Source organism: Carassius gibelio, chromosome B16, assembly GCF_023724105.1.
Source record: "Carassius gibelio isolate Cgi1373 ecotype wild population from Czech Republic chromosome B16, carGib1.2-hapl.c, whole genome shotgun sequence".
Classification (NCBI taxonomy): domain Eukaryota; kingdom Metazoa; phylum Chordata; class Actinopteri; order Cypriniformes; family Cyprinidae; genus Carassius; species Carassius gibelio.
In genome coordinates, this window is record NC_068411.1 from 18,325,019 (window position 1) to 18,350,563 (window position 25,545).

Sequence of the window (25,545 nt, forward strand, 5' to 3'; positions counted from 1 at the left end):
TCTGAAAAACAACAGAAAGGTGAGAAAATAACTGTTAAAAAAATGGAAGAAAAAATAGTTTAATAAAAGAAACAAATATCAAAACATAAACAGATTTAATTAAATTTTATATTTTATTGCACATATTTCTAAGGGAAATTTGCACGGCTAATTACATTTGCATTCAGTCTGCAAGAATTACGAGTAACCCCAGAGTGCAGTTACCGACAAATAATCCATTAAACATTCCCTTGCATGTCCTGTAGATGGCGTTAAATATATTGACAACTAAATGTGCAGGTGTGCTACCTTATTAGTCATGAATAAAACATGTGCCCATAAGTTAAAATCAACGACAAAGAACAAAGATCAAGAAAATTACCATTAATAATTCATTAGCTGCTTATTTGTATGTAAATATATCCAAACACTGGCGGATCGGTCCTGATTAATGAATAATTCATAAGCTTCTGCAGCAGCAGCGTTCATGCCCACTGCGTCAAGTGTCTTATAATTTTCCAAATAAATAACTGTGTCATATGTTACTCTATTCCTGCCTTTTAAGTGTACAGTTTTAATATTTCCAGCATTTGGCAGGGTGCCACAAACTTAAGAAAACGTCCGCGAGGTAGGTTTCCATAGCGACGTCTGTATTCCCGCATCAGTTTCTTCGAGTTGCAATGCGTCTTTTTATTTTAAAAGTCGACCTGGTTGTTTTGATGCACAACGGTAGCAAGGCTACGGGCAAACCGTGGGAGGGGAAGAGGAGAGGGAGGGCGAGAGAGAGGGGACAGAGGCGAGGATGGGAGGAGTGAGGAGAAAACCGCTCAGCCACTGGCCTTCACCAGAGTGCTTAATATTCAATGACCTGTGATCCAAACTCACGCAGGGGACGTCAAAACAACAGCGGTTTATTCATCTCAAAGAAGGAAGCACAGGGGCGAAGTGTACTACTGCTCGTGCACTCGAAGCCAGCGCTCGCCATCGGCGATTTTCAAACTTTTGCGTTTAAGAATTCGTTTCCAAAGTCAGGATGGAACAGCGTCTCGTATCGTATGCAAATACGTCTGCTGACGTAGTTGATCATGTGGGTTTTGGCGTAGATCCCCCTGTGATCGCCAATTTTTTTCGGCTGTTGTCTTTAGAATTCGGCGGAATCGTTACAATCGTACGCTTCTGTAGGCGGTACACGTGGAAAAGTACGCAATTTTGGAGTCTAGCTGTCAGTAACCTCACGTCCCAGCGTCTCCCGTTGGTTGGTGGGCAGGTAAGAATCGCTGAATTATTCGTGTCGCCTGGAAAATTAGCAAACAAGCTTTAAAGTTGCGGGCGCGTTTTAATACACACAATAAGTAGTTGTCCGAAACGTGCCGTGAAGTGCTTCTGATGTCAGTTGTTTATTTCAGCTGAACTTTGTTTGCCCGCGGCGAATTGTAAAAATATGGCACCAGAATAACCGCATCGACCTGACCCGATAACCTCAGTTTTAATGTTTCCAGCGCTGTGATTTGGTGTGGCTTGCGGAAAGTTTCACAGAATTGTTAAAGTTGAACAGCAATGGGCGCGAGAACGTCTACTTCTCTGATGTCGAAATAAGCAGCAAAATATGGCTACCAATGTCGACATGGCGTTACGTCGGTCCAAGGGATTTTTATTGGAGTCTGTTTTGCCTCCACAAACCCTTATTTTCCATTGTACGACACGATCGCAAATCTATTTCGAACTAAGAATGATTTATTCATGCGTTTGTATGAAGTGAGCATGGCACGCAACTACTTGATTTGGGCTCAGTGTCGTATGATGTAGGCAGTGGTGACGCCTTCCACGACCATACTGCATGGCACACGCATCAGACGCGAGCCACATTGCAGCACCGTGTTCACATCTGCGATAGTTCCCAAAATTGTCGCATCCATACTACTAGAGACTTGCAGCACCCTATATTGGGCAAATGCATTTCTGAAGCTGAATTTACTACTCAGTAAGTGGATATCTGAGTTGTTCAATATTCTTAATATAACATACAGTAAGTTGCTGCATCGTAAATGCAATCCTAGGTCACTTCAGGTGATTCAAGTGTGTCATTTGCTTCAGTGTCCAGTCACATGTAATTCTAAATGCTTTCCCAGGGTATGCATAGACTACAGATCAAATCTCGCATGTGTAAGATATGCTGGACTGTTTACTTAAGCCAGTGGTTCTCAGACCTGCCCTGGATACAACCCTGCATATTTTGTATGCCTCCCTCATCATCTATCACACCTGATTCAACTCATCAGCTCATTATTGGAGACTGCAAGACCTGAAGTGGGTGTGTCAGATACAGGGAGACATACAAAATGTGCAGCGCTGGGGCTCCTTCATGGAGAGGTTTGAAAACCATTGCTTTTGGTCTATAACTGACAAGACTTTCCTACTTTTTATTATAGTCTGATCTCTGATGTTGCTGGAAAATCACTTTTAGAATATTCCTCCAACATGGTTTAGTGTGTAAGTGTAAAGTTGAGCAATTTTGTAGTATCAGAGGGCTTTCTTGAGTTTAAATAAAGTCATACTTGGCTATAAAGCTCTTACTAAATCTGATTCAGACTGAAGAGGGACATCTGCATCTTTAGCTCTTGCAGCAACTTTATTTGCGACTCTTTTAACATCATATATCCCCTTCCCAGGAGTATTACTCAGCGTAAAATACTCCGTTTGTGTTCTTACCACATGCTCCATCATATCATGGACTGTATAATCTGAGGTTTGGTTTAGTTTACAGCATAAGGCTTAATGAGAGAAAATCAGTTTGGTTGTTCATGTTTGTTGACTTGATCTAGATATGTATTTAGGATTATCAGTTAGTCTCACTATATGTTGTTTATTAATCTTAGCCAAAATGATCTTTAAAAACTGGCTTGTTACTAAACAGGATATTGTTAATATAGGCTAGTACAAACTATAAAGAAACAGCTATTCCTATGTGTCTGAAGTTAATGTGTGTTTCACTGTGCTCACCGAATGGCATTCAGATACAGTTTCACTAAGGTTTATTCTGTATTTATGCCATTTGCTATAGATTCTCATTCTGCCTGACACAAACACACTTGCCAACCTTTAAGCGTTCACCTTATGGGTCGTAGTATGGAAACATCTCTCACTACAAAGGTTTATTCATGCAACCAGAACTGAGGCAACTTTTACAAAGTGGTGACGTGTTTTGTCAAAAGTACAACTCTCCTCGAGTTGCTCTGGCACAAAATGCGGTTTGTGCCAGGTGACTGGCTGGATTCAAAATGGCTGCCCGCGTTCGTGAGGAGCTGACGTCTTTGAGGAGGTGGTTGCTGCTGCCTCTGCCTCGTAGCGGGTGACTAAGCCGACAGTCGCTGATGTCACAGCCGTGGGCTGGGCTCCCTTGAAAGCTGTGTGTTCTCTGTCAGGGCTGGTGGTCATGACTCCACTGAAAGCAGAGCCTCTTTGTGAGGCAGTCTGGCCTCACATTGGAGCCGGGTTATTTATTAGTCATCACTACTAAAGCTATTAATTTCCCTTTGCCTTCATGTCCTGGAAAAGATAGAGTCAGACCTGACGTGTGCGACAACAAGCTGAAGTTGCGGTTGAAGGTGGCATACCGTCTTATTCAGTTTGTTTTTTTTACTAGACTGCTGCATGATGAGTACAACAAATCATGATTCATAACTGTTCATGTCATATCTCGTATATGATTATTATATATATATTTGAGTTTGTTGAATGTGTTTGAGTGGCAGTAGAAGCAGCTGTGCTCTTATGGGCCTCAGCATAATAGATTCTTACTTGTACTAGGCCTAAACAAAACAAAACAGTCCATTTGAGATGGGTTTTTTTCCCTAAAGGGAGAGACGTCGCTCGCTGTTGAGCAGCCTCTCTGTTGCCAATATTCTGCCCTACTTTTGCAGTCGTGACCCAGCTTTTTTGGAGGTGTAATGGAGATACTGCATAGAACTAAACTGACCCTAATATTGAGTAGCAGGTTAATAAAAATTCTTAACAAATGACACAGATGTTTATTCATTTGCATGTGCAGGCGGATACATTTTAAAGCCTGTAGATCCTCAAGTGACTTGAATTACATTCACCTTGTGTCTGAGCTGCTGTATAATTTTTAGAGAAGCTAAACTGTTATAGCATCTGTGAAAGATGGCGATGCTCCATCAGGGACCCGAGATAAAATGATTCAGGCCTAAAGACGTTGAGTTTATGCTCGAGTCTTATCAGTGCACTGACCTGAACTTACAGTACTATGGAGAAAAGAAAATAAGGGTTTGCAGTCAACAACATCTGTCACGTGGGGTGTCTATTTTTAGCTTCGAGAGGAAGTTTATTATTTTTGAACTGGAGCCTCAGAGGACTTGTCAAAAAAATGGTGGTGTTTAGATGAACTTCTAAGATGCAAATACCAGTTCAATTGTTCTTTTTATAGGTGAGGAGAAGCTGGGTGAAAAAGGTGGCGGAGTAGGAAAACTTGCCACGTAGGAACTTACAAATATATTTCTAAAAGGGGAGAACATCATTGGCAGGTGGGCTGCTGATTTGAAATGTTTCATGATGATAATGTAGTGATATTGTGAATCCAGACAGAGCACAACACTAGTGTTTGTACAGCAGAGACAGAACATGCTTCTAGTGCCCTATTTCACGAGCTTGAATAATTCAGGCATACAATGTAATTAAATAAGTTTTCATCCTGTAGAGGATTTCAGTCTTTGAGAGCGATAGATAATAGCTCACAATGTGTTTGTACCAATAAATAGTCAGTGAAGATGGTTCGTTTTGATGTGAAATTATAACATCAAAGCTCTTTTTAGTATGCCTGAGCGGAGTTGAAGAATTTACCCACTCCTCGTGTCTCTTTCATGCCGCTCACTTGATTTTCAGTTCTCTGCTTGTAAAGTTTTTCTTACAAATCCACTAACACTTTTAGATGTTAGATAATAAATATATAAAGGAATCATATTGAAATGATTTGATTAAATGCAAATGAGCTAGGGATGCGTCATAATTAAATTTATGACCGATGTGGGTAAATAATAATTTTCATATGATGTGGAATAAGCAACAAACTCGTCATTTAAATGTTATATTGTTTAAACAAATGAAAATATATTGAAAATACTATAAAATATAAATCAATCAGTTTAAAGTCTTAAAGTATTTTAAAAAATTAACTTTCAGTGACCACAAAGGTAATCTAAATGTAAAAATATGGTACAGATATGTCATGCAGCTTTAAGGTATTTGCACACAGTCTGAAATTTTTGCTCATTAAAAAATAAATATGACTTCACGTTGTTTCAATCATGTTTACACTGCCTCCGAAACTTTCATTTGTCATTAAAATAATTAGATTGCCTGTTTTTTCGCATCTGTAGCAAGCATTTTAATAAGAAAGGGTAACAGATTTAGAAAAATGGCATACAAAATGTCAGACTCCGTGTGCAAGGTCCTTTTAAAATGAGCAGTTGTTGCATCATTGCACAAGAAGACAATTGTGATTGTAATTTTCAATTCACATCAGCATGTTGGAATGCATTAGATGAGACGCGGAAAGCTATAAACATCTTTAGAGTGGTTGTGTTTTTGTGGAGTCATGCAGAGCTTTCGATCTCTGTGGGATCTGTGTTATTCGGGCCTCTTATGTGTCATGACTCAAACTCACAGATGGATGACAGCAGTGATCACTGTCCAGTGGTATGAATCTAATATCTGTTGAGCAATCCAGTTGTCCAGCATATCGGAGGCTTAGTAGAGTCTTTTTTGTTTTCTAAGGAGTTTTCCAGAGAAGACGGTTGACATTCATGTCCAAACTGGCTGTGGTTAGTGTTGTATAAATGTTATCAAGTCATCAGATCAATAAAGGTTTAATGTCGTTGTTTAATAAAAAAAAACATTTGCCAATGTAGATACACCAGTCATGTTAACTAACCGGTGTTACTGGATTAGTATTTGATTTAACAGAGTATTTCATCCGAGGCTCATAGACGCTGTGCTCAAACATGACCCTGATCTCTTGTTTCTCAGCGTGACCCTTTCCATGAGAATTTCATGAACTCTCTGGGACCACAACCATATAACTTAGTGGTCAACCACAGAGATTTGGTTTCTTTTGAAGACACTGTATGCTGTTGAGCAGCCAGGCCGTTACAGATGGCTCTAGCAGGAACGCCATGTCTCTGGTTACTTGGTCAAAATTAAGCATGGTTTTCCCTGCATAATAGTGACCTGTTTCAAAATAATGCGGTGTGGGTCCTGAAAAAAATCCTTTGTTTTCATTGGATATTGATTTTAGATCTTATGTTCTTCTGAATCATACTTTTTTGCCACAGAATGACTCTGTGTAACTACAAAAGGCTATTTCCATGGATACGTTGAAGTTGTAGAGCTGTAGAGGAACAGTTTTCATGTTTTTTTATTTAAATGGTGAGCACTTTTTGATGTTAACTGACTTTTAGCCAAAAGGTTATCTAATTTGGGATGAACCTTTTTGGTTTTAAATGTAGACTTTGATCACCATTTCTATATATATATATATTGCTATATCTCATATGTTGTGTGCAAACTTGTTAGTTAATTTTCAGAAATTTTTTTTAAATTGAAATGTGAAGTTTTGTTTAATTTAAATTCATGTTTATTACTGGGAAATAAGTAAAATGTAAAGGGTTAAAAAGCTGCAGTCTGTATAAAATGAGTAGAAAATTAATTCTCATGTAATTTTTTGTCTGACTTTCTGAGGCTGACGGTCAGTGTTTTTTTTTCCCTCAAGGTTAAGCACACCCTCTCACTGATCATTTGGCAAAAAGTACTTTAATTTGTAATCTATTAATGGAACGTGCCAGGAAATGAACATACAACCAGACATTTATTTTTGTTTCTTTGTTCGCGATATCAACAAGATACATATTAGCTTTTGTTTAAGTTTAGTTTTGCTTCCTCTGATTAAGCATGATAAATGCACCCTCTTATACTGATTCACGAAACCTACATCAGCATATACACAAGTTTACAAATATAGAATTAATAGGATCAATACAATCTCTCAGTGTGGGTTTCACCCCGAAAGAACAGGGCTCGGCCAAAAATAGGAATGCAGAACGTTCCTCATCTGGATCTCTTTGGAGAAAATCCCTCCCACCTGCTGCTGGGCCGTTTCCATGACAACGCATGAGTCCAGCTTTTTCGTGACCTGTCCCTTGGTACCCCAAGCCACTGAAAGCCTGGACACCTACCCAAAGGACTTTGCTCTGAGCTCTGTGTCATTTTTCTACTGCAAAACTACGTCATCCTCACATAAACCAACACTAATCCTCATTTAGAAAAATTATTTTCTCTCTTAAACAGTGTTTAGTTCTTGTTACTAAAACCTTGAAATTGAAACTGTGGTGCTACTGTTTAATAAAGAATGTTACTGAGCATCAGGTATCATTGCTGCTGTGGATCCAGAGACCTTTGCCGCCTCATCCTAAAATTCAAAAGGAGTCAGCAGTGCCACAAGTAAAAAAACTGGTGAAGGTGGTCTGATCTATACCAATTACTCTCAACATTTGGTGACAGTATTAACATGAAAAATAGCACTCGGTGTACATCTGTGCAGTGCTGCGGGCTTCTAGAGCCCCATTTGATGAGATTTAAATTAATTCTGCCTCAATCCCAAATTCACCCCCCCCACACACACACTGTGCTCCACAATATTAACAGAGCTCAGTCTCCGCCCCTTCACATTGGCTCCTCAGCAACATCCTCTTCTGGAAACACGCATGTTAATGCATGTGAATCCATACAGGAGAACCAGGCTGTACCATGTTAGAGAAACTGTGCTTCATGCTGAACACCCTCCAGCTTGTGTTAACATTTAGTAGTCTATTGCTATAATATTGATGCTACTTCAAGTAGTCAATCGACAGTGTCAAATCCTTTCATTTCAATTCTAATAATTGAAAAAAACAAACAAACAAATTGCCTTTAGCATGGTCTTTAGTTCACAGCATTCTGTTTCATTTTTATGTCCATAACAGCTATTGAGACTTGAGGCAAAGTAATGTTTCTTTTTGAATGGCTTTAGATTGAATGCTATGTGATCATAACTTATGTCTCATGCTTTCTCGTTCTTTATTGCCTGTAAGCCCTTGGCAAACATTTAAAATTCTGAGTCTGCATGATAAGTGTTCCTTTCCTTTCCTTTCCTTTCCTTTCCTTTCCTTTCTTTTCCTTTCCTTTCCTTTCCTTTCCTTTCCTTTCCAGGTAATACATGACTGATTTAAGTGAATCTGAGTCTTTCTCTATCTATTTCTCTATTTATCTCTCTCTGCACACACACACACACACATATATATTTAATGGTGTTTAAAAATGTCAAAATTCAGATTTTCCTCTTGTGAACTTATTTGTTTGTCCTTTTTGCCCTTAGCACAGTTGTATCAAGGAAGAAGAAAAAACATTCGAAGGTTACATTATACTGATGATCTCACAGTGAGTTGAGGCTGTGATATGAGATGCTCAGGGTCCCATCCATATTTAATCGGTCTCAAAAGTACTTAGATCTGCTGAGGGCAACACAGGCCTGAGGAAGGCTATTATTGGACTGGACAAGTTCAGCCTAGCACAGGATGTTTTTGCCTCTCCCATCCGGATTGACCACAATATTGCTGATACCACTAATTTAATACACACCACTGGGGTGTGTATCTAAATGCTTTTATGCAGGAGCTGTAACACCTCAGTTTTATTTTTAATGAGGTTCTTTAGTCCTTTGTGATTGATTTTCACACTAAATCAAGCTGTGTTGCACCTGAAGTGACAATTAACTGTGATTAAAAAGCTGATACCTTTTGCATCACATTGAGGCATAGAGACATTGTAAGCCTTTAAACCTTGAAAAACTCTATGCATTTTCACATTAAGTGTCTAAAGGCAGTCATAGACCAGATGAAGCAGAGTCAGATACACAACTTGCAGCATCCAGTGATTAGAAACCAGTGTTTTCTATCAATCTTTGCACACTGCACAGCTGTTAATCATCTCTCGACAGCACCTAATATGACTTTGTGGACTGCTCAAAATTTTTCTGTGCAATTCACAAGTTTTCCAAGTTTGACTTCATACAAATTTGATAAAGGAAATGTGAGGGACATTTATTGTAGGCTAGAATATACCTTGTTTATGGACAAATTTTTCAGTAACATGTTTGTTTTTCACTGTTTCATTGTATTTCATCAGTTGACTTAGACTTTTTTGACTCATTCTGTGGTGTGGTCTTTCTTGTCAGATGTATCTGGAACTGCGCTAGATTGGTTTAGGTAATATTTTATGGGTCACAGTCAATTTGTCTTCGTGAATGGTTTTGGATCTGATGTGGATCCTGTTTGTATTGGTGTCCCACAGGGCTCAGTTCTGGGTCCCCTGCTTTTTAGCATTTCATCCTCTTGGTCAGCTAAGATCCCTTAACCTCAGCTGCCACTTCTATGCTGATGATATTCAGACTTTTATACATTCTCAACCTGGTCAGTTTTTGGATGTCCCTCATCTTTCCAACTGTAACTTTCTGAGATTAAGATTTGGATGTTTAAAGATTTTCTTTGTCTGAATAGCTCTAAAACTGAAGATATGCTTATTTGCTCTCCCCACCAACTGCAAAATGCTGATTCTATAGATCTATCAGTTGATTGTGTTGCCCTAGAGCTACACAGTAAACAAAAAAAAATCGTGTTAGTGTTATCTTTGATGCCATCCTGTCATTCAAGCCTTTAATACAGAACACGGTAAAGACCTCCTTTTTTTCATCTTAAAAATATTGCATGTATTAGGCCTATGTTGCCCTTTTCTGTAGCTTAAAAATTGATTATTTAGTTTCATCACATATTGATTATTGCAATGCTCTCCTTGTTAGTGTCCAAATCCTTTCTTAACAAATTGCAATACTTGCAGAATTCAGCAGCTATAATTTTAAATGGGGTTAAATACCGTACTATAGATTTTAAAATCTTAATGCTTACATACAAGGCCCTGCATGGTCTTGCTCTACAGTATCTGGCAGATCTTTTAACACCTTACACACCAGTTCGCACTTTACGGTAGCCTACACGTAGATGCACCCCCTTACGCCGTAGCCTGACGTGAACCTCTCCAAATATCTAACAGCATTTCTAGTGTGTGTAGACTGCAAGCACTGTGATTGGTCTGCTAGAATTCCTCCCTTTGTATGTACTTTAGTTTTGTGAGTTTTTATGTGCACTTTAATATATTTTAATGTTACACCTTCTCATATAAAATAAAACAAAGCAAAGAACAAGTGTCTTATCATTTATTATACTACATAGCATTATACATCAGTAGTTGTCTGCGATAAACAATGTTGATCTGCCGTGGTACAAGTCCTTGTGGAGATGGAAAGAATGCCATCTTCTCCTGTTGCGTTGTTGTCTCCTTTTGTAGTTTTAAATAATGATTTGATATTTATTTGCCACTGTCATGGCTATAATGCTTCTCTGATGAGCTGCTTCTTCAACTTTTGTCGTGGTACTGCAGGTTACACCAACAACTTGCCTTTGGACACTGCAGACTAGCAGTTTGCATATGTACTGCACATCGACACGGACAACCACGCATAGCCTACGGCATAAAGGCTATGGCGTAGGTCCGACACAGAAGAATAAATAAGCCTTTAATGGCTATAATGCTTCTCTGATGAGCTGCTTCTTCAGCTTTTGTCATGGGACTGCAGGTTACACCAACAACTTGCCTTTGGACACTGCAGACTAGCAGTTTGCATATGTACTGCAAGTCGACACAGACAACCACGCATAGCCTACGGCATAAAGGCTATGGCGTAGGTCCGACACAGAAGAATAAATAAGCCTTTAGTTGTTCCCAAAACACTGTTATGATCCAGGGGGGGACAGGGCTTTTTCAACATATGCTCCAAAACTGTGGCATTATCTCCCGATTAACATTAGGGACACTAATTCTTTAGCTGTTTTTAAAACCTTTCTTAAAACGTTCTTTCAGGAATGCTTTTATTTGATTACTTTTTATTGTACTGTTTTGTGATTTAGTTATTTTTATTATTTTACCCCCTTAGGCACCCCAGTAATTATTTTACATATAGTTAATACCTCATTACCCAATGCATGAAAATGTAGTTTTGCTATATCAATTCTTAATTTGTATTTTTTTTTTAAATAGACTGTGTGACCTGGGATGAAGTCTCATGAAGTCTTCCATTGGAGCTGACATTCACAGTCAGCGGAATCATCCTTTATCGATCCTCCACCAGACAAAGACCTGCCCATTGCCCCCTGTACTGTAACATCTTACTCCCTGACCATGGCTAGTCGAAGAAAGTCTACAACACCCTGCATGATCCGACCGGATGACTTTGTAACTGCAGATGATCCAGAAGAAATGGATTCCTGTGTGGATGGTCCAGAAGAAAATGGATCCTCACATGTGTCTTCTAGTGAGGACTGGACGGATAAGAAGAGTTCTGTGAACTCTGCACAGGAAGCAACAGAGCTAGAAAAACCTGAAGTGAAAACACGACCACAGAGGAAACTCCAGGGAGGCTATGAGTGCAAATACTGTCCCTTTTCCACACAAAATCTCAATGAGTTCAAAGATCATGTCGATTCCAACCACCCCAATGTTATACTCAACCCACTTTACTTGTGTGCGGTATGCAACTTCAACACAAAAAAGTTTGATTCTTTGACGGAACACAATGAGAAATGCCATCCTGGTGAGAGCAACTTCAAGTTCAAGAGAATCAAACTCAACAGTCAGACTATTCTGGAACAGACAATCGAAGGTTCGAACTGTGCAGTCCTCTATGATACCACCAGCCCTCAGTCAGGAGAGAACTTTACTTCTTTTCCTCTGAGCAAATCCAGTACTGTTAAGGTGGGTAAGCCTAAAATAGATAGTTTACAGCTGCAGGACGATAGTCCGCTGGACAAACTTGCTCAAGATCTACCGAAAAAGCAAATTACTGCTGTGAATGTGAACGGGACTGTGATAATCCCAGATGCAACTCTTAGGGATGGCCTCTCTCATATAATGCCATCCTTGCAACGGCCACCTAACTACAACTTAGTACCAAAAATCGCCGTCCCCTTGAACACATCAAAGTACAACCCCGCGCTAGATGGCAATTTGACCCTCATAACCTCCTTCAACAAGTTTCCGTACCCTACACAAGCAGAGCTTTCTTGGCTCACTGCAGCCTCCAAACACCCTGAAGAACAAATCAAAGTGTGGTTCACTACCCAACGTCTAAAACAAGGCATCAGCTGGTCTCCTGAGGAGGTTGAGGAAGCACGAAAGAAGATGTTCAATGGAACGATTCAGTCTGTTCAACAGGCATTCACTGTCTTACCTACTCATTTAACTCAGTCCACTAAAGCTTCACAGCCCCTTATCCAGACCGTCCCTTGCCATGTTCTTGGACAATCTGGCCTGGTGTTGGCACCGGTTTCCAATGGCTCAACTGCTACTGGTGTTCCTCTTGCACTAACAGTGTCAAATCAAATAGCACAGGGTGTCAAGAGGGCCCACAGAGCACCACCGGTTGCTCCAGAGATAAAGAGGCCTTCAATAATTCAGTCCGTTCAGAGCACTCCCAAGCCTGTCTCTCCGACACCAAGCCTTTCTTCAGATTGTGAGAAAACCCCTGATCAAATCAGAGAGCTGACCACCAGCTATTCTCAGTGCCAGTTTCCTGATGATGAAGAAGTGTATCGTCTCATCGAGATGACTGGCCTCTCCTGGGGAGAGATCAAAAAATGGTTCAGTGATCAGCGCCATGGAAACCATAAGGCAGTGCAACAGATTAAAACAGACCTCTCATCGAAGGACAGCCAACCGCATAAGCCTGTTGCCACACAGTTTCCCCTACTAGAGAGAGTTAAAGGCAAATCCTCTGAGCAAATGAAAAAGTTAGAGGAGAGTTTCCAAAGGACTAGTTTTCCAACCCAGGCTGAGATAGAGCACCTTGTGACAGACACGAGACTCTCTAAAACCGAAATTGATTGCTGGTTTAAGGAGCGCCGTGCACTGCGAGACAACCTGGAGCAAGCCTTGCTCAACTCAATGGGCTCAAAAAGGCTGGAGCATCACCTTCAAAGGGGGACACTGAATGGAGTCCATGAGCAGGACTGCAGAGTGAGGGACTCGCCTCTTCCCATTCTCACGTCTTCAGTGTGTCCAGAGGCCATTGATGGCAAGTCTCTCTGCCTTCTTAAAGACATGTTTGCACAAACCCAGTGGCCCTCACCAGAGGAGTACAACCAACTAGAAATCCAAACAGGGTTAGCTCGTACAGAAATTGTCCGGTGGTTTAAGGACAACAGATCTGCTCTGAAAAATGGAACGTTAGGTTGGATGGAGCAATTTCAAAGTCTTAGCAACAAGAGATCTAATGGACAAAACAGCACATTGATCTCGGAGCAGGCCCAGAGTGTCCTTCAAAGGCACTTTCAAGAGACAAAGGTACAAAAAGAGGAGGGTTTTGAGAAGCTTGCAGAGCAGTCGAAACTAACCAACCAGGACATAGTCGAATGGTTCACCAGTAAGCTGGGGCACAACATGCCTGATATCAGCAAGAGCAAGGATCAACACGGACAGGCGAGTGTAGATGGTAAGAGGTGGGTTTCCTTGGCAGCTGACATTGAAGGCAAAGATTACGATGCACAGAAAGTGGCACGAGACCTTGAAGTTCTGTCGTCTGAGCACAGAGTGACAGGATGAAGTGATCAAGGTAATAGTAATTTTTTTATTTTAACTAGCTGCTTGATCTTTTGAGGAGTGAGACAGTATCTTTCCTTGAGAAATAGCTGCTTCTCATGATGATGTAGCAGATGTGGTTGTAAGACACCTAGAATGTCAGCAGTCTGTAATTTAGCCTTTAAACAGTTTGGCAGTGAGAGAGAAGGCAGAGCCCAAATTTTATGTATGCTGGGAGGGTGCAGCGTGTCAATTTTGGATTTTCTTTCAAAGCTTCATCCATAATTTATGTGAGTCAAGTGGCATTTGTTGCTTGTTCTGTTGCAGAAGAAAACAGGCTGCTATGGCTGAACTAGATGGGCCTGTTGATTAAGGAATGACCTCTGTTGTCGTGAATGGAACCAATGATCTCATATCTGGACTCAGAGCTTATCAGAGACGAGATGGACTTGGGAGCATCTGTGAAACACTGTCTGGAGAGTGACCATGGAGTGCCAAAGTTTGACTGCTATGTTGTTATTATTATGTTTGTTTTTTAAAAGGGCCCTTGTAAATATTTTTTTCTGTACTTCAACAGATTTGTACAATTTTTTGAAGATGAGACTTTTGTTACGTTTATAATAGGAGTCCCAAGACATTTCCCTTGACACTTATAATGAAATGTTCAATCATTTTTGTGAGTGGACACAAAACTAACCCACCTGCTGGTGAAGCTGGTTTAAAACACAATGTGGTCCATGATGGCACTTAATATTTCAAGTGGACACATACAAGCGGTGCTTCAATAAAAAACATCTTATTCCAGAAAACAAGGTGATATTATGGACTTTTCTTTGGACCATAAACACATTGCCTGCGGTCTCATATTGTACCTTATTGCCAAGGGTACAGAGCCCCATGATGGACATAATCAAAACTGAAATCAATAAAATACAGAGATGCACAGCACATGTTTATTTGTAGTCATAGGCTCATTTCTGGCAATGTTACAGTAACTGCAAATTTATCCGTATCATGTTGGCTTTTCCTGGTATCCCAACACATAGATCCATTTTACCATTACTCAGCTGTGAACCGCTTTCAGCTCGCTTAAGTGTATTTCTTTTTTTTGCAGCTGCTTTAGTGTCATGTTCAGACATGTATCAGGAATACTGTACTGCTACCAAGAATCCTGCTTGCTCTTTATATGAACCAGTCTGCTGTAAATCAATAAAACACAACTGATTGAAAGACTGTTTTGAGTCTCATTTTTTAAACATCAGTAGCATTGCCAAAGTCAAAATTAAAAGTAAAAAAAAAACAACAACAACGGCTCGGTTTCATTAAGAATTGCTTATTTTCTCACAGTAAGTTTCTTTACAGGGTGCTGCAAAATTTAAATGCAACTTTAAGGCGCCTGTATCCTGAGTGTGTCCCACAAGACACTGAAATCAATGTACTCAAATTAGTGAGCACAGTTGCTGTTTACAGTTTATTTGTAGCATCTGTAATTGAACAAGCACTCAATTAAATGGCAATTATATTAAATGAAAACTGAACATTTTAGTAAAGGTTTGTGGTTTGGAACAGTAGTAACTTAAAGATTTTGGCAAGAGGTCACATTATATAACTTCGATACGACTGTATCACCATTATACACCATATGCACATAAATGTATCTGGATTTTGTAAAGCACCTTTATCCAAACAATGTGTTGAGGGACATAATATCAAAATGTCATTTAGTGCCTACTAAAATCAAATATATCAATGAAAGCAATAAATATATCTTTCAGTGTAAAAATAATTATAAAACTTAAGTTTCTGTTTTTTTCTGTCAGATGGCTTGTGTACGTATAAGACTAATCTTAATTTAGTTTAATCATCAGTAATGTGTGAAAAGTGTATGGCAGTGTTACTGGAAATGGATTGATAAACTTTACTCAAGGCTGGCATCTAAACATATAAAACATGCGTACACACATAATATGCACAGAAATATGCACAAGCACTTTCATCTGCAGGTGCTGACTGGTAATTCAGTTCATTCGCAAATGTAAAGCATAAGTCATGCTTAAGAAAATTTACAATAAATTGAACCTAATTAATTTGGACAAATGAGGTGATTAAAAAAAAAAAAAAGATTTGAAGTCCATTCCTAAACAACCGAGCTAACAAACGATCTATACTGAACAGTTCATAGCGAAATTAATCAGCTACATTTGACTGTGAGCAAGTAACATGAATACACTGAAGGAGGCAGTCATATTACGTTAAACACAATCAAAGTCCCCTGAATCTCCTACAATTATACCAACTCTGCTACTGCACATAAATTTGCAGAGTTTCTGTACACACTGTGAAACTCGATAACAGTGTGATATATGACGTTGAGTAAGTGGAAAATATGTAATGCTGAGAAAGAGCCCCGACAATTTCCCATTTGGGTCAAAAGAAATGCAAAAAAAACAAAAACATTTAAAATTCATATTCTGCAGCATTGATGTTAGACACTTCTGTATTCATCCATTAATGGAAGAGTCAAGATTTCAGTCGTCCCCAAGCCGAAAGCCTTGACCCCAGTTATGACGCCCACCTCCACCGCCTCCTGCCTGCTCTTGGGGCACTGGTCTCCTGCTTGGAGGAACGCCGAATCCAGAAACCCCACCTCGTCGATTTGGGAACATCTGGTATCTAAGGAAAAAAAAATTCATTTTGCTCATTCAAATTCAAATTGCTTGATTCATAATAACAGGAAGCTGAGGCCAGCTGTGCAGCCAATAAACTCACAGGAACTGAGGGGTGGAGAGGAAGGACCGGCCACCCAGGTCCATGGGGTATTTGAACATCAGAAAGAAGTAAAGGTGACCAACTAAGTTCCCAATCAGCTCGTTGACAATGCTGAAGAAAGAAATGGTTATTGTTGTTAATGGGACTATGATGACACAATGTTATACGACATCTACATCAAACGACTATGATTTTTGAATATTAATATGTGTGTGTGTGTGTGTGTGGGGGGGGGGGGGGGTTCTTACGAGCCACCAATGATAAAGTTGAATCCCAGAATGACCCAAGGGAGATAACAAGCCTGTGTTAGTGTGAACATGAACAGGTTTTAGTTTGGAGCATTAAAATACATCAGTATATCATGTCCAATCATACTGTAGTAATAATGCATTGAATACCTTGAATCTGGTACCAAACCAGAAAGATACAATCGTGTCACGGTTTAGTTGAGCCCAGACGTACAGAACAGACATGATCAAAGGGATCATCAGGAGCTGCAAGCACAAAGCCAATATTTATGAACAAATTAATAAGGAAATGAAAATGTAACATTACAGAATTTTCCTCACAAAATAAATGCAAAATATACTTTTAAATTACATTAAAAAGCTTAATTAACTCCATGGGAATTCCAGCAGTGCAGAAGAATGCTCATAAAACAGACAAGGTTGTCATTCATATGAGCAGAACAAGGTTTCAGATGATTTTAGAAAGACAAAAACTGCTTTCAAACCATTTTTAGATGTCTTCATTTAATGATGATTTACCTCAAATAAGAGGGGCAACATTTGCTTCTGATGCAATTTCATGTTTGAAAGACCATTTAGGGAGGCAGGGGGCATTTTCACATCTTTTTTCATAAGTCATTGACTACACTAAATATTTTTTTCATAGCTGAAGAATCATGTGACACTCAAATCTGGAGTAATGGCTGTTGAAATTTCAGCTTTGACACTCGAGGACTAAATTACATTTGAAAATACACGTTGTGTTGAATTGTAATGATCTCTTTAAACATTAAAAATTTTACTGTACTTTTAAATCAAATAAATGCAGCCTTTTTGTGCGTAAGTGACTTTTAAAAACGATAGTATCACACTTCATATTAAATTAGTGCTGTCAAACAATTAATGGCGATTAATCCCATCCAAAATAAAAGATTTTGTTTAAATATGTGTGTGTACTGTGTATATTTATTAAGTATATATAAAAACAAACACATGCAAGTATATATTTAATAAAAATATGTTATATTTATATATTAAATATATTTTATACACTATAAATTATATGAATATAAACAAACAAATACATGTAAATATTTTTTAAATATATACTGTAAATGTCTTATATACACAAAATAAATATTCACAGTACAAACACATATTGTGTAAACAAAAACTTATTTTGGATGGGATTAATCGTTTGATATAGAACAAGTTCAAACTCAAAGATATTTAAACATTAATACTGGATAACTAAAAAATTTTTGTTTTTGTTTACATAATATGTGTACACTCTATATTAATTATGTATACATACACACACACACATACACGTATATATTTAAGAAAAATATGTATAATATATATTCAATTTATTAAAAATAAATTATATGAATTTAAATATATACACGTAAATGTTCATATACATAGTAAATATACACAACACACACACATATTATGAAAACAAAAACTTTTATTTTGGAATGGATTAACTGTTTGACAGCACTAATGAAAAACAATCCCTTTTTAACGAGTAAAGTGCCAGTCATGCAAAAAAGTGGACATTTTCACTGTTAGAAAATTTAACAAAAACACATTTAGAAAATGGAAAAAAAAAAAACCAGACTTACCTGCATGTCCATCATTAGGCCTGTTATCTGAATTATAATGGTTAAGGCCAGATAAAAGGAAAATGAACATGACTCCTAGAAAAGCTTGTTCTTGCTGAGTGGACGCTGTATAGCTTGAAAACCACATCTTCAGAGGATATTAAATCATTTAATGCAATATTCTAAAATGCTGAATTCAGCACATAACATTCATTAAGTGAAGTCATTCACTGTTAATAGGTATGCACTGTACAGTCACAAATCATTTGATGACAATGACTAATCACGTTTGCTTTACACTAAATGACACATTTAATCTTATAATAAAATATTACAGTACAGTGAGTACAGGACAGAAAGGATACAACGATGCAAATCCAGTTGAACAGAAGCATGAACATGTAGTCTGCTGGTCGTCCATCAAAAGCTCCTGTAAAAGGAAGAGAATATGATGAGATGTCACATACCATATTAATCATCACTTCACTTTCTGATCAAATAAAGTTTTATACATAAAGAACAGTATCTGTTTAAAAAAAAATCTGTACATCATAGCAAGATATGAAGTCATGTTGTAAGACTAGAAAGATTGGCGTTTTATTTTATATGAAGCAGCTCACTTCACAGGTGCTGCCATTTTGAAATAATTTAATTATCTGAATAATTCTCTCTTTATATTAGTAACTCCAATTATTGGACATTTTCGCTCATGGAATAGAATAAATTGTAAGCAAAATCTTGCAATGCTGCATCTACACCACTAGGTGACAGTATAAAAGGCAATTCACACCAATAACAATAAATATAAAGATAACTATAACAATAACTGTATTATTAAATTTGGGTGGATTCTGACTGGCTGGTAATTTTTTTTTTTTTCAAAAACAATTTTCAGAAAGTGATTCCAATATTGTCCCTCTGTGTTATATTTGAGGACAACAAGTCCACACAGCAGTTTAAAAAAAATTCTTCCAGCTGATAAAACAATGACAGCCAATCAGAATCCACCTGACTAAAGCATTAAGTGAGCTTAAGCATTTAAAGCGGCAGATGACAAACCTCTAGGTAAGAATGCAACTAAAAATACTGAGTCCAGTCACACATTATTTGATTTAAAGGACGTTTAATGTATTTCAGGAAACAGAAGCTACCTGTTTCAAGCCTTGTGGAGTACTGGTAGAGGAAATACAAATTAACCAGGTATAAAAAACCTGTCCCTGGGCCAACTGGGAAATACAATGTTGCAGATATCGGTCTCCATATCTGTTGAGAGAACACAGAAAAATGATTTATGACTTGATACAGATTACGGTTGGAGATGCACATGATTCTGGCTCATTTAAACAGCTGCATCATAGAACTTACTGATTTAATAATCAACAGACATACGATACTTAAAGGGATAGTTCACCCAAAACAAGAAAAATAAATAAAAATGTATTCATCCTCAAGTTGTTTCGACACTGTATGCACGGACTTTCTTTCTTCAGTGGAACATGAAAAATATATTTTTTAAGCATTTTTGTCCATGCAACAGAAGTCAGTGATAAACAAAACTGTTTGGTTACAAACATCATCTTGCCTAAGTATCTTACCAAAAATATCTACCAAAACATCTTCTATTGTGTTCCGCAGAAGAAAAAAATGGCATATGGGTTTGGAACAGCATGAGGGTGAATAATTGGCGTTATCCCTTTAAACTGAAGAAGTAGTAGAAAAAACCAACAGGCACTGAGAATATCCAGCAAGCAGCATTGGTATGCAGTCACCAGCACTGCCTGAATGTTATAGCACCCATGCTTGCACTGCAGATTTGATTCCCCACACATTGTGGACTCATTCTCCCATGTGCCTGAGCACGACTGCAGCTATTACACCAGACATCACGCTCTGAGAGGAACAGACACTCATCTGCTCTGTTATCCAGATTTGTTCGGTAATTCCCAGACTAGGAAAACTGGGTCAGTAAACAACAAACGCACTCCCCTGCACAAATTTCTTAACACTCTCCGGTGTTTAATTTGCTCTAAACATGCACATGCACAACATATCCCTCTCTATAGTCCTCTGCTGCCTTGTTCTCCTCCCTTTCCCTGTATCCCTCCCTCACTTCTAGTGCTTTCTCTCCTCCCTCCGGCACACACAGAAACTCTGAGCTAGCAGGGTTTTTGGTCTGGGGGACTGTGAATCCGCTGAGCAGCAACGCTTTGATGTTGGCGTCTGAACTGGCTCTGCAGTAGCCAGGCAGTCCAGCGGCCCCCTCGCGCACTGCAGCATAGATCACACCAGCTCACTTGTGTGGAGAGGTGACCTCTGTGGACTGCAGCACAGAGAAAAGTGGGTTAAAAAGCACAGCAGGATTGGTATGCCGCGAAAAGACGGAGAGTATTATTTGGCCACTTCTCAACCACTAAACAGTTCCATCACAAGACAAATATGCCAATGTGAGCACCGGTTCACTGTGACAAAATCAAAAACAAAAAAACAATTATGTTACTGCTCAGATATAGTTTACTTCCTATACCTGTGCCAAAATAAAGAAGAAACCTGCACTGGCAGAATAGAGATCATGAAACGTTAGCTAATTGTGAGCAGACAGGAGTCAAGTTTAGAGCATGTTCAAAGGGAGATGATAAATCATAGAAACGCCATATAAAAAGGAGCTCAGCATTTGAGTTCCTAAATAACAACTAAAACTGCTCAACAAAAATGAATCACAGGTTAATAACTAGCCATTAGCAGAGTTCTAATTATTCCATGCCTGAATTTCAGGTGCATCACTCACAGAAACATATGGGAAACAGATTTAAAGCAATAATGCAGCCATTTACAAACTTGAAAAGCCAAAGAAGTATCGGTGAAACCTTAAGGACATAGTGTCATGTGATGGATGCTGAATGCTACCAGAATGACCAGACAGTGTGAGGTGGCGGGTTTCCAAATACATATTAAAATAACTTCTTGTGGGCTTTACTTCAAAAGGAGTGGTGCATTATCCCACAACACAGTTTAGGAATTGCATGACAGCTTTTCAATCTTTTACATGCCACAGACCCCCAAATATAATCATCTTCTTGCAAGGGACCCCCATCCTAAAGTTTAATACATGTAAAATATTATTTGGGAAATATTTATGTATTTGTTCTACATTACATTATAAATTGTCCCCTACTCATAGTGCTGCAGCCTTATTAGATCTATAATTTATTTTCACAATAAAAAAAGTATTTATTTTATTTCAATAAATATTTTATTTATTTAGGTGAACATGAGTTTTTAATTATTATTTATTTATTCACACTGATGGTCTCTAAACTTTTCCGCCGACTCCCTGGGGTCCCTAAGCCTCATTTTGACAACTTTTGCTTTAAGTACTAAAACTGTTCTGAAGAAAATTATGTATATAATCTAGGCCTATGTATAGTTTTTTTTAATTAACCACCCAGAGAAACTCATAATTTGGTGCAATAGCAATCATGATGGAAATAGATACAAATGCTTCTTTAAAACATTACCCAGAAACAAATTGCTTGGCGCCACCTAGTGGAAATTACTGACACCGAAAACAATAAAATATCATATTTTTGTTAACTATAGATCATGGTTAATTACGTATTTTAATATATTTACAATACTTAGACTCTAGGCAGACTGTAAGAATTAGACACTCGAAAAGCAGACATATTTTCCAGTCCACATTTTGGACAACAGAATACCATTATTTCTAATATATGTAGCAAAACTCACATATTAGTCATAGTAAACAAGGTTAAACTATTTGTCATCAGAGTGTTGTGAAAAGCAGTTATTGTGAAAGGAAAAAATTAATTTGACAGCATATGAAAAGCTTGTTGTCCCGGAAGTAGCCTCGGACGCGTACTCGACTGTCATTGGTTGAACTGAGCAGCCTGGGACGCGTTCAGTGTTACTGTTTTGTTGTGTTTTTTTCTGTCTTTGCGCATCTTTTTGCGATTCCTGTCCAGTATAGCATATTTTTGGTAACATAAGTTACAGATGGAGGGATTAGGTTAATAAATTAGGCTTCTGTCGAAGCACAAATAACACGTGTTACGCTTTTCGCCATCTCTTCCCATTAACATTGTGCATAAAACATCAATAAAGTATTCGTATTCGCTTGGACAACCTTTAAATACGTTACCTAACATTAAAACTTCCTAATGTGCAAAAAAGTAAAACAATCCACGTAATTTAGGCAATCGGGTGCACTATGTATGAGATTTTAAACACAAATCACTCAACCGTCAATCATCATTAACATCCGCTGATCACAGAGCAGTTGTCCAGGACGCAGCCCATGTTTGGACATCAGTGTAACGTTACTCCAGCGCGAGGCCTACAACAAGGCCTTGTCATCGATCGCTGCTGTTGTCCAAACTCTCTCTAATGTTTAACTGAACGTAAACCTACCTGGAATTTATGAAAGAAAGCCTCCGGCCATAGTACGAGATACACAGGACTGATTAATCCCAGCTTTCCTATGAGCGGCACTGCTATTGACCCAGCAAACCAGTAACGAGTGATGAACGGGATGTTTTTAAACCAGTCCCCGATATCTGACATCTTGCCATATGATTGGAGAGCCTGGAGATTCTCTGTCGGTTCTCCACCGAAGCAGCTCAGGAAAACGAGCAGGTGCAACAAACGGATATGTGACCACAACGCAGAAATGCTGTTTCAGTCTTCTTCTATTTTGGTTACCCTGATGTACGAACTCCTTCCCCGTTTAGTTTACGTGACGTGGCCGCGTACAGACACGTCATTGTTGCGATTTTCCGTTAGATTTGACTGTCAAATTAACAGTCAATCAAAGAAACACGGGGATTTGTTTTTTATTTTATAATCTAAACGCTGATATTTTAAACATGTAGTTTTATTATTTATCCGGGCTGTAGACACTGCATTTACACCAATTATGTGAACCGTAGTGAGAACTTTAAGACCACTTTATGAAATCGTTAAAAGTCTTTTATGTTGACGTCTAGGCGTTTTGAAACCGGAAACGGCTGCTGGTGGCGCTACTTTTGGCGAAGTTAAGGGTTCGTATCATTTTATGTGAGTATATTTGCAAAAAGATATCGCACATAAGTAGTTTAAATGTTTTAAGGGATTTATCGAAAACGAAAATGCTATATCTTACCACTTAGACCAGTAAATTGGCGGGGAAAGAGATTTTTTTAATCTGGTGGACTGTCCCTTTAAATGGTCTTTTGTCAACCCAAAGTTTAAGGTGCACGTGAGTTTCATATATAGCTTCCAAAGATGTCTCTAAGTTCAGTGCAGTCCACCTTGTCCACTCTGAAGTCATGTCAAGCAGACCTTGGAGGTTGTATGGACATGGTATCAGATGTTGCGCTGGGAATAGTTGAAGCTCAAGGTGAGTGATTTCTGAAAGATCATGTGACATTAAAAACTGGAGTAATGGCTGCTGAAAATTCAGCTTTCTTTTGGACATACTTTTCAAAATGTACTTTGTACAAAATGTAAATATTTGATTTCAGGTATGGATAACAGTCCAGCTCTGAAGAAGCTGGAGGAAATGATTCTGGAGTGCTCGAGACTGGACAGAGAAATCAACTGTTTTGTGGAGTCTGTTGATGAGATGACTGCTCAGGTTTGGCTTAATTGAGTTTCACTAGTGCTTTATTCTGACACAAAGTCTTTGTCAAGTCTCCCATTGAGCCACCCTGGCTTTTTCTCTATGTTCTGTAGGTCAGACATGAACCTCCTGAGGCTATGTTTCACCTGAGAAACTCCGTGAAAGAGCGATTCAATGAGCTTATGGCCGGAGTTACAGATGCAGACCTACAAAGGCACAGCAAGGTTGTAGCCTTCAGAGACAGTGTCAGGAAATATGCCATGCAAGGTGAGAAACTCACCCCCTCTTGCAACACAAGGGCACTGTATTTTCCATGTTATAAGTGATGCAGTTCCTAAATATATTTTTATGCATAATGTATATGCAGCAGGTCAATCTGCTGCTGAGAATGAAGAAGAGGAGCTGGATGAGGACATTGCTGTAACACAGAGCCAGACAAACTTCATCTGCCCTCTCACCCAGGTAAACATCAGCATCATTTCACATCATCAAGTGCGCAAGATGCTATAGACCTTGAGGTAAAAGTTCACATTTGTTGTGGTGTCTTTGTGTGTTACTTGTATTGCAAGAACAAACATAAAAATGTCATCAAACTTTTTACTCTACCTTTTTCTGACAGGTTGAGATGGTCAATCCAATGAAAAACAAGAAATGCCATCATTACTATGACCAAGAGGCTGTACTTGAAATGATTAAGGCCAGGCACAAAAACAAGAAGAAATTTCGGTATGTAGTCACTGCTCTGTTCTTTCTTTATGTTGCCCTAAACAAATATAGTAATGCGAACTTAATTTCCATATCCAGTCCAACAAGGCTGCATTTATTTGATGAAAAATGCAGTAAAAACAAATACTGTGAAATATTATTAAAATTTGAAATAACTGTTTTCTATTTTAATGAAGATATGTGATTGCAAAGCAGAATTTTAAGCAGGCATTACCCCAGTCTTCAGTGTCACATGATCCTTCAGAAATCATTCTAATATGCTCAACAAAAAAAGTTCATTCTTTTTAATGTTAAAATTATTTAACGTCATTTATTAAATCTATAACTTGTACCAGTGTTACATTTAATATCAATGTTACAAACAGTGCTGCTGCTTAAAATATTTCTGGAAATCACCATTTTATCAGGATTCTTTGATGAATAGAAAATAGATTTTCTTGTAACATTGTAAAAGTCTTTACTTTCACATATCCTTTGAACTGTAGCAAAGAGAACAATGTAACAACCACTGTTGCCAACTTTTCTGCCATTCTTCACAGCTGTCCAAAGGTTGGCTGCGGAAACACAGATGTTCAGCAGTCAGATCTCGAGTTGGACCTGGTTATGAAGAGAATGATCCAGAACCATAAGAGACAGAGTGGAAAAACTTAATTTGACTAAATCAGTCCTGCAGTTGTTAGGTCTATTATAGGAAAATTGTTTTGCCTGAATTTTAAAATGTAGAACTGGAGACTCTTGTAGTAATATTTGGTTCATGTTAATCTATAACACAATTATAGTTCATGTTTGGAATACAAATGCACTATTCTTATCAATGCTGACTTTTTTTTTTTTAAATAAACATTTGCACCTGTCTCATATTACCTCACTGTCAAACCTCAGATCA

At 38.4% G+C, this 25,545-nt stretch overlaps 3 protein-coding genes across 6 annotated transcripts; 2 read left to right on the plus strand and 1 right to left on the minus strand.

Annotated features, from left to right (window-relative positions):
- The first annotated feature begins 883 nt into the window (after window positions 1-883).
- zhx2a (zinc fingers and homeoboxes 2a) lies at window positions 884-14,943 on the plus strand. 2 transcript variants are annotated; one of them, XM_052579417.1, is made up of 3 exons: window positions 884-1,246; window positions 11,179-13,747; window positions 14,041-14,943. In XM_052579417.1, the coding sequence occupies exon 2, from the start codon at window positions 11,320-11,322 to the stop codon at window positions 13,735-13,737; it is 2,418 nt and encodes an 805-aa protein (XP_052435377.1). In that variant the 5' UTR covers window positions 884-1,246; window positions 11,179-11,319; the 3' UTR covers window positions 13,738-13,747; window positions 14,041-14,943. The 2 variants fall into 2 exon arrangements, with proteins under 2 accessions (XP_052435377.1, XP_052435378.1); XM_052579418.1 differs by lacking the exon at window positions 884-1,246 and adding an exon at window positions 1,256-1,960.
- derl1 (derlin 1) lies at window positions 14,645-22,897 on the minus strand. The gene is made up of 8 exons (XM_052579422.1): window positions 22,745-22,897; window positions 19,468-19,579; window positions 18,682-18,746; window positions 18,338-18,364; window positions 16,881-16,976; window positions 16,731-16,783; window positions 16,483-16,593; window positions 14,645-16,386 (listed from the first exon to the last, which is right to left on the minus strand). The coding sequence occupies exons 1-8, from the start codon at window positions 22,895-22,897 to the stop codon at window positions 16,242-16,244; spliced, it is 762 nt and encodes a 253-aa protein (XP_052435382.1). The 3' UTR covers window positions 14,645-16,241.
- A 313-nt stretch (window positions 22,898-23,210) lies between these two features.
- Window positions 23,211-25,522, plus strand: nsmce2 (NSE2 (MMS21) homolog, SMC5-SMC6 complex SUMO ligase). Of its 3 annotated transcripts, none has more exons than XM_052579425.1 (7): window positions 23,211-23,373; window positions 23,559-23,711; window positions 23,836-23,948; window positions 24,047-24,200; window positions 24,301-24,395; window positions 24,553-24,659; window positions 25,199-25,522. In XM_052579425.1, exons 2-7 carry the CDS (start codon window positions 23,597-23,599, stop codon window positions 25,308-25,310), a joined length of 696 nt encoding a protein of 231 aa, XP_052435385.1. In that variant the 5' UTR covers window positions 23,211-23,373; window positions 23,559-23,596; the 3' UTR covers window positions 25,311-25,522. The 3 variants fall into 3 exon arrangements, with proteins under 3 accessions (XP_052435385.1, XP_052435386.1, XP_052435383.1); XM_052579426.1 differs by having other exon boundaries at window positions 23,244-23,389; XM_052579423.1 differs by having other exon boundaries at window positions 23,263-23,711.
- The last annotated feature ends 23 nt before the right edge of the window (window positions 25,523-25,545 follow it).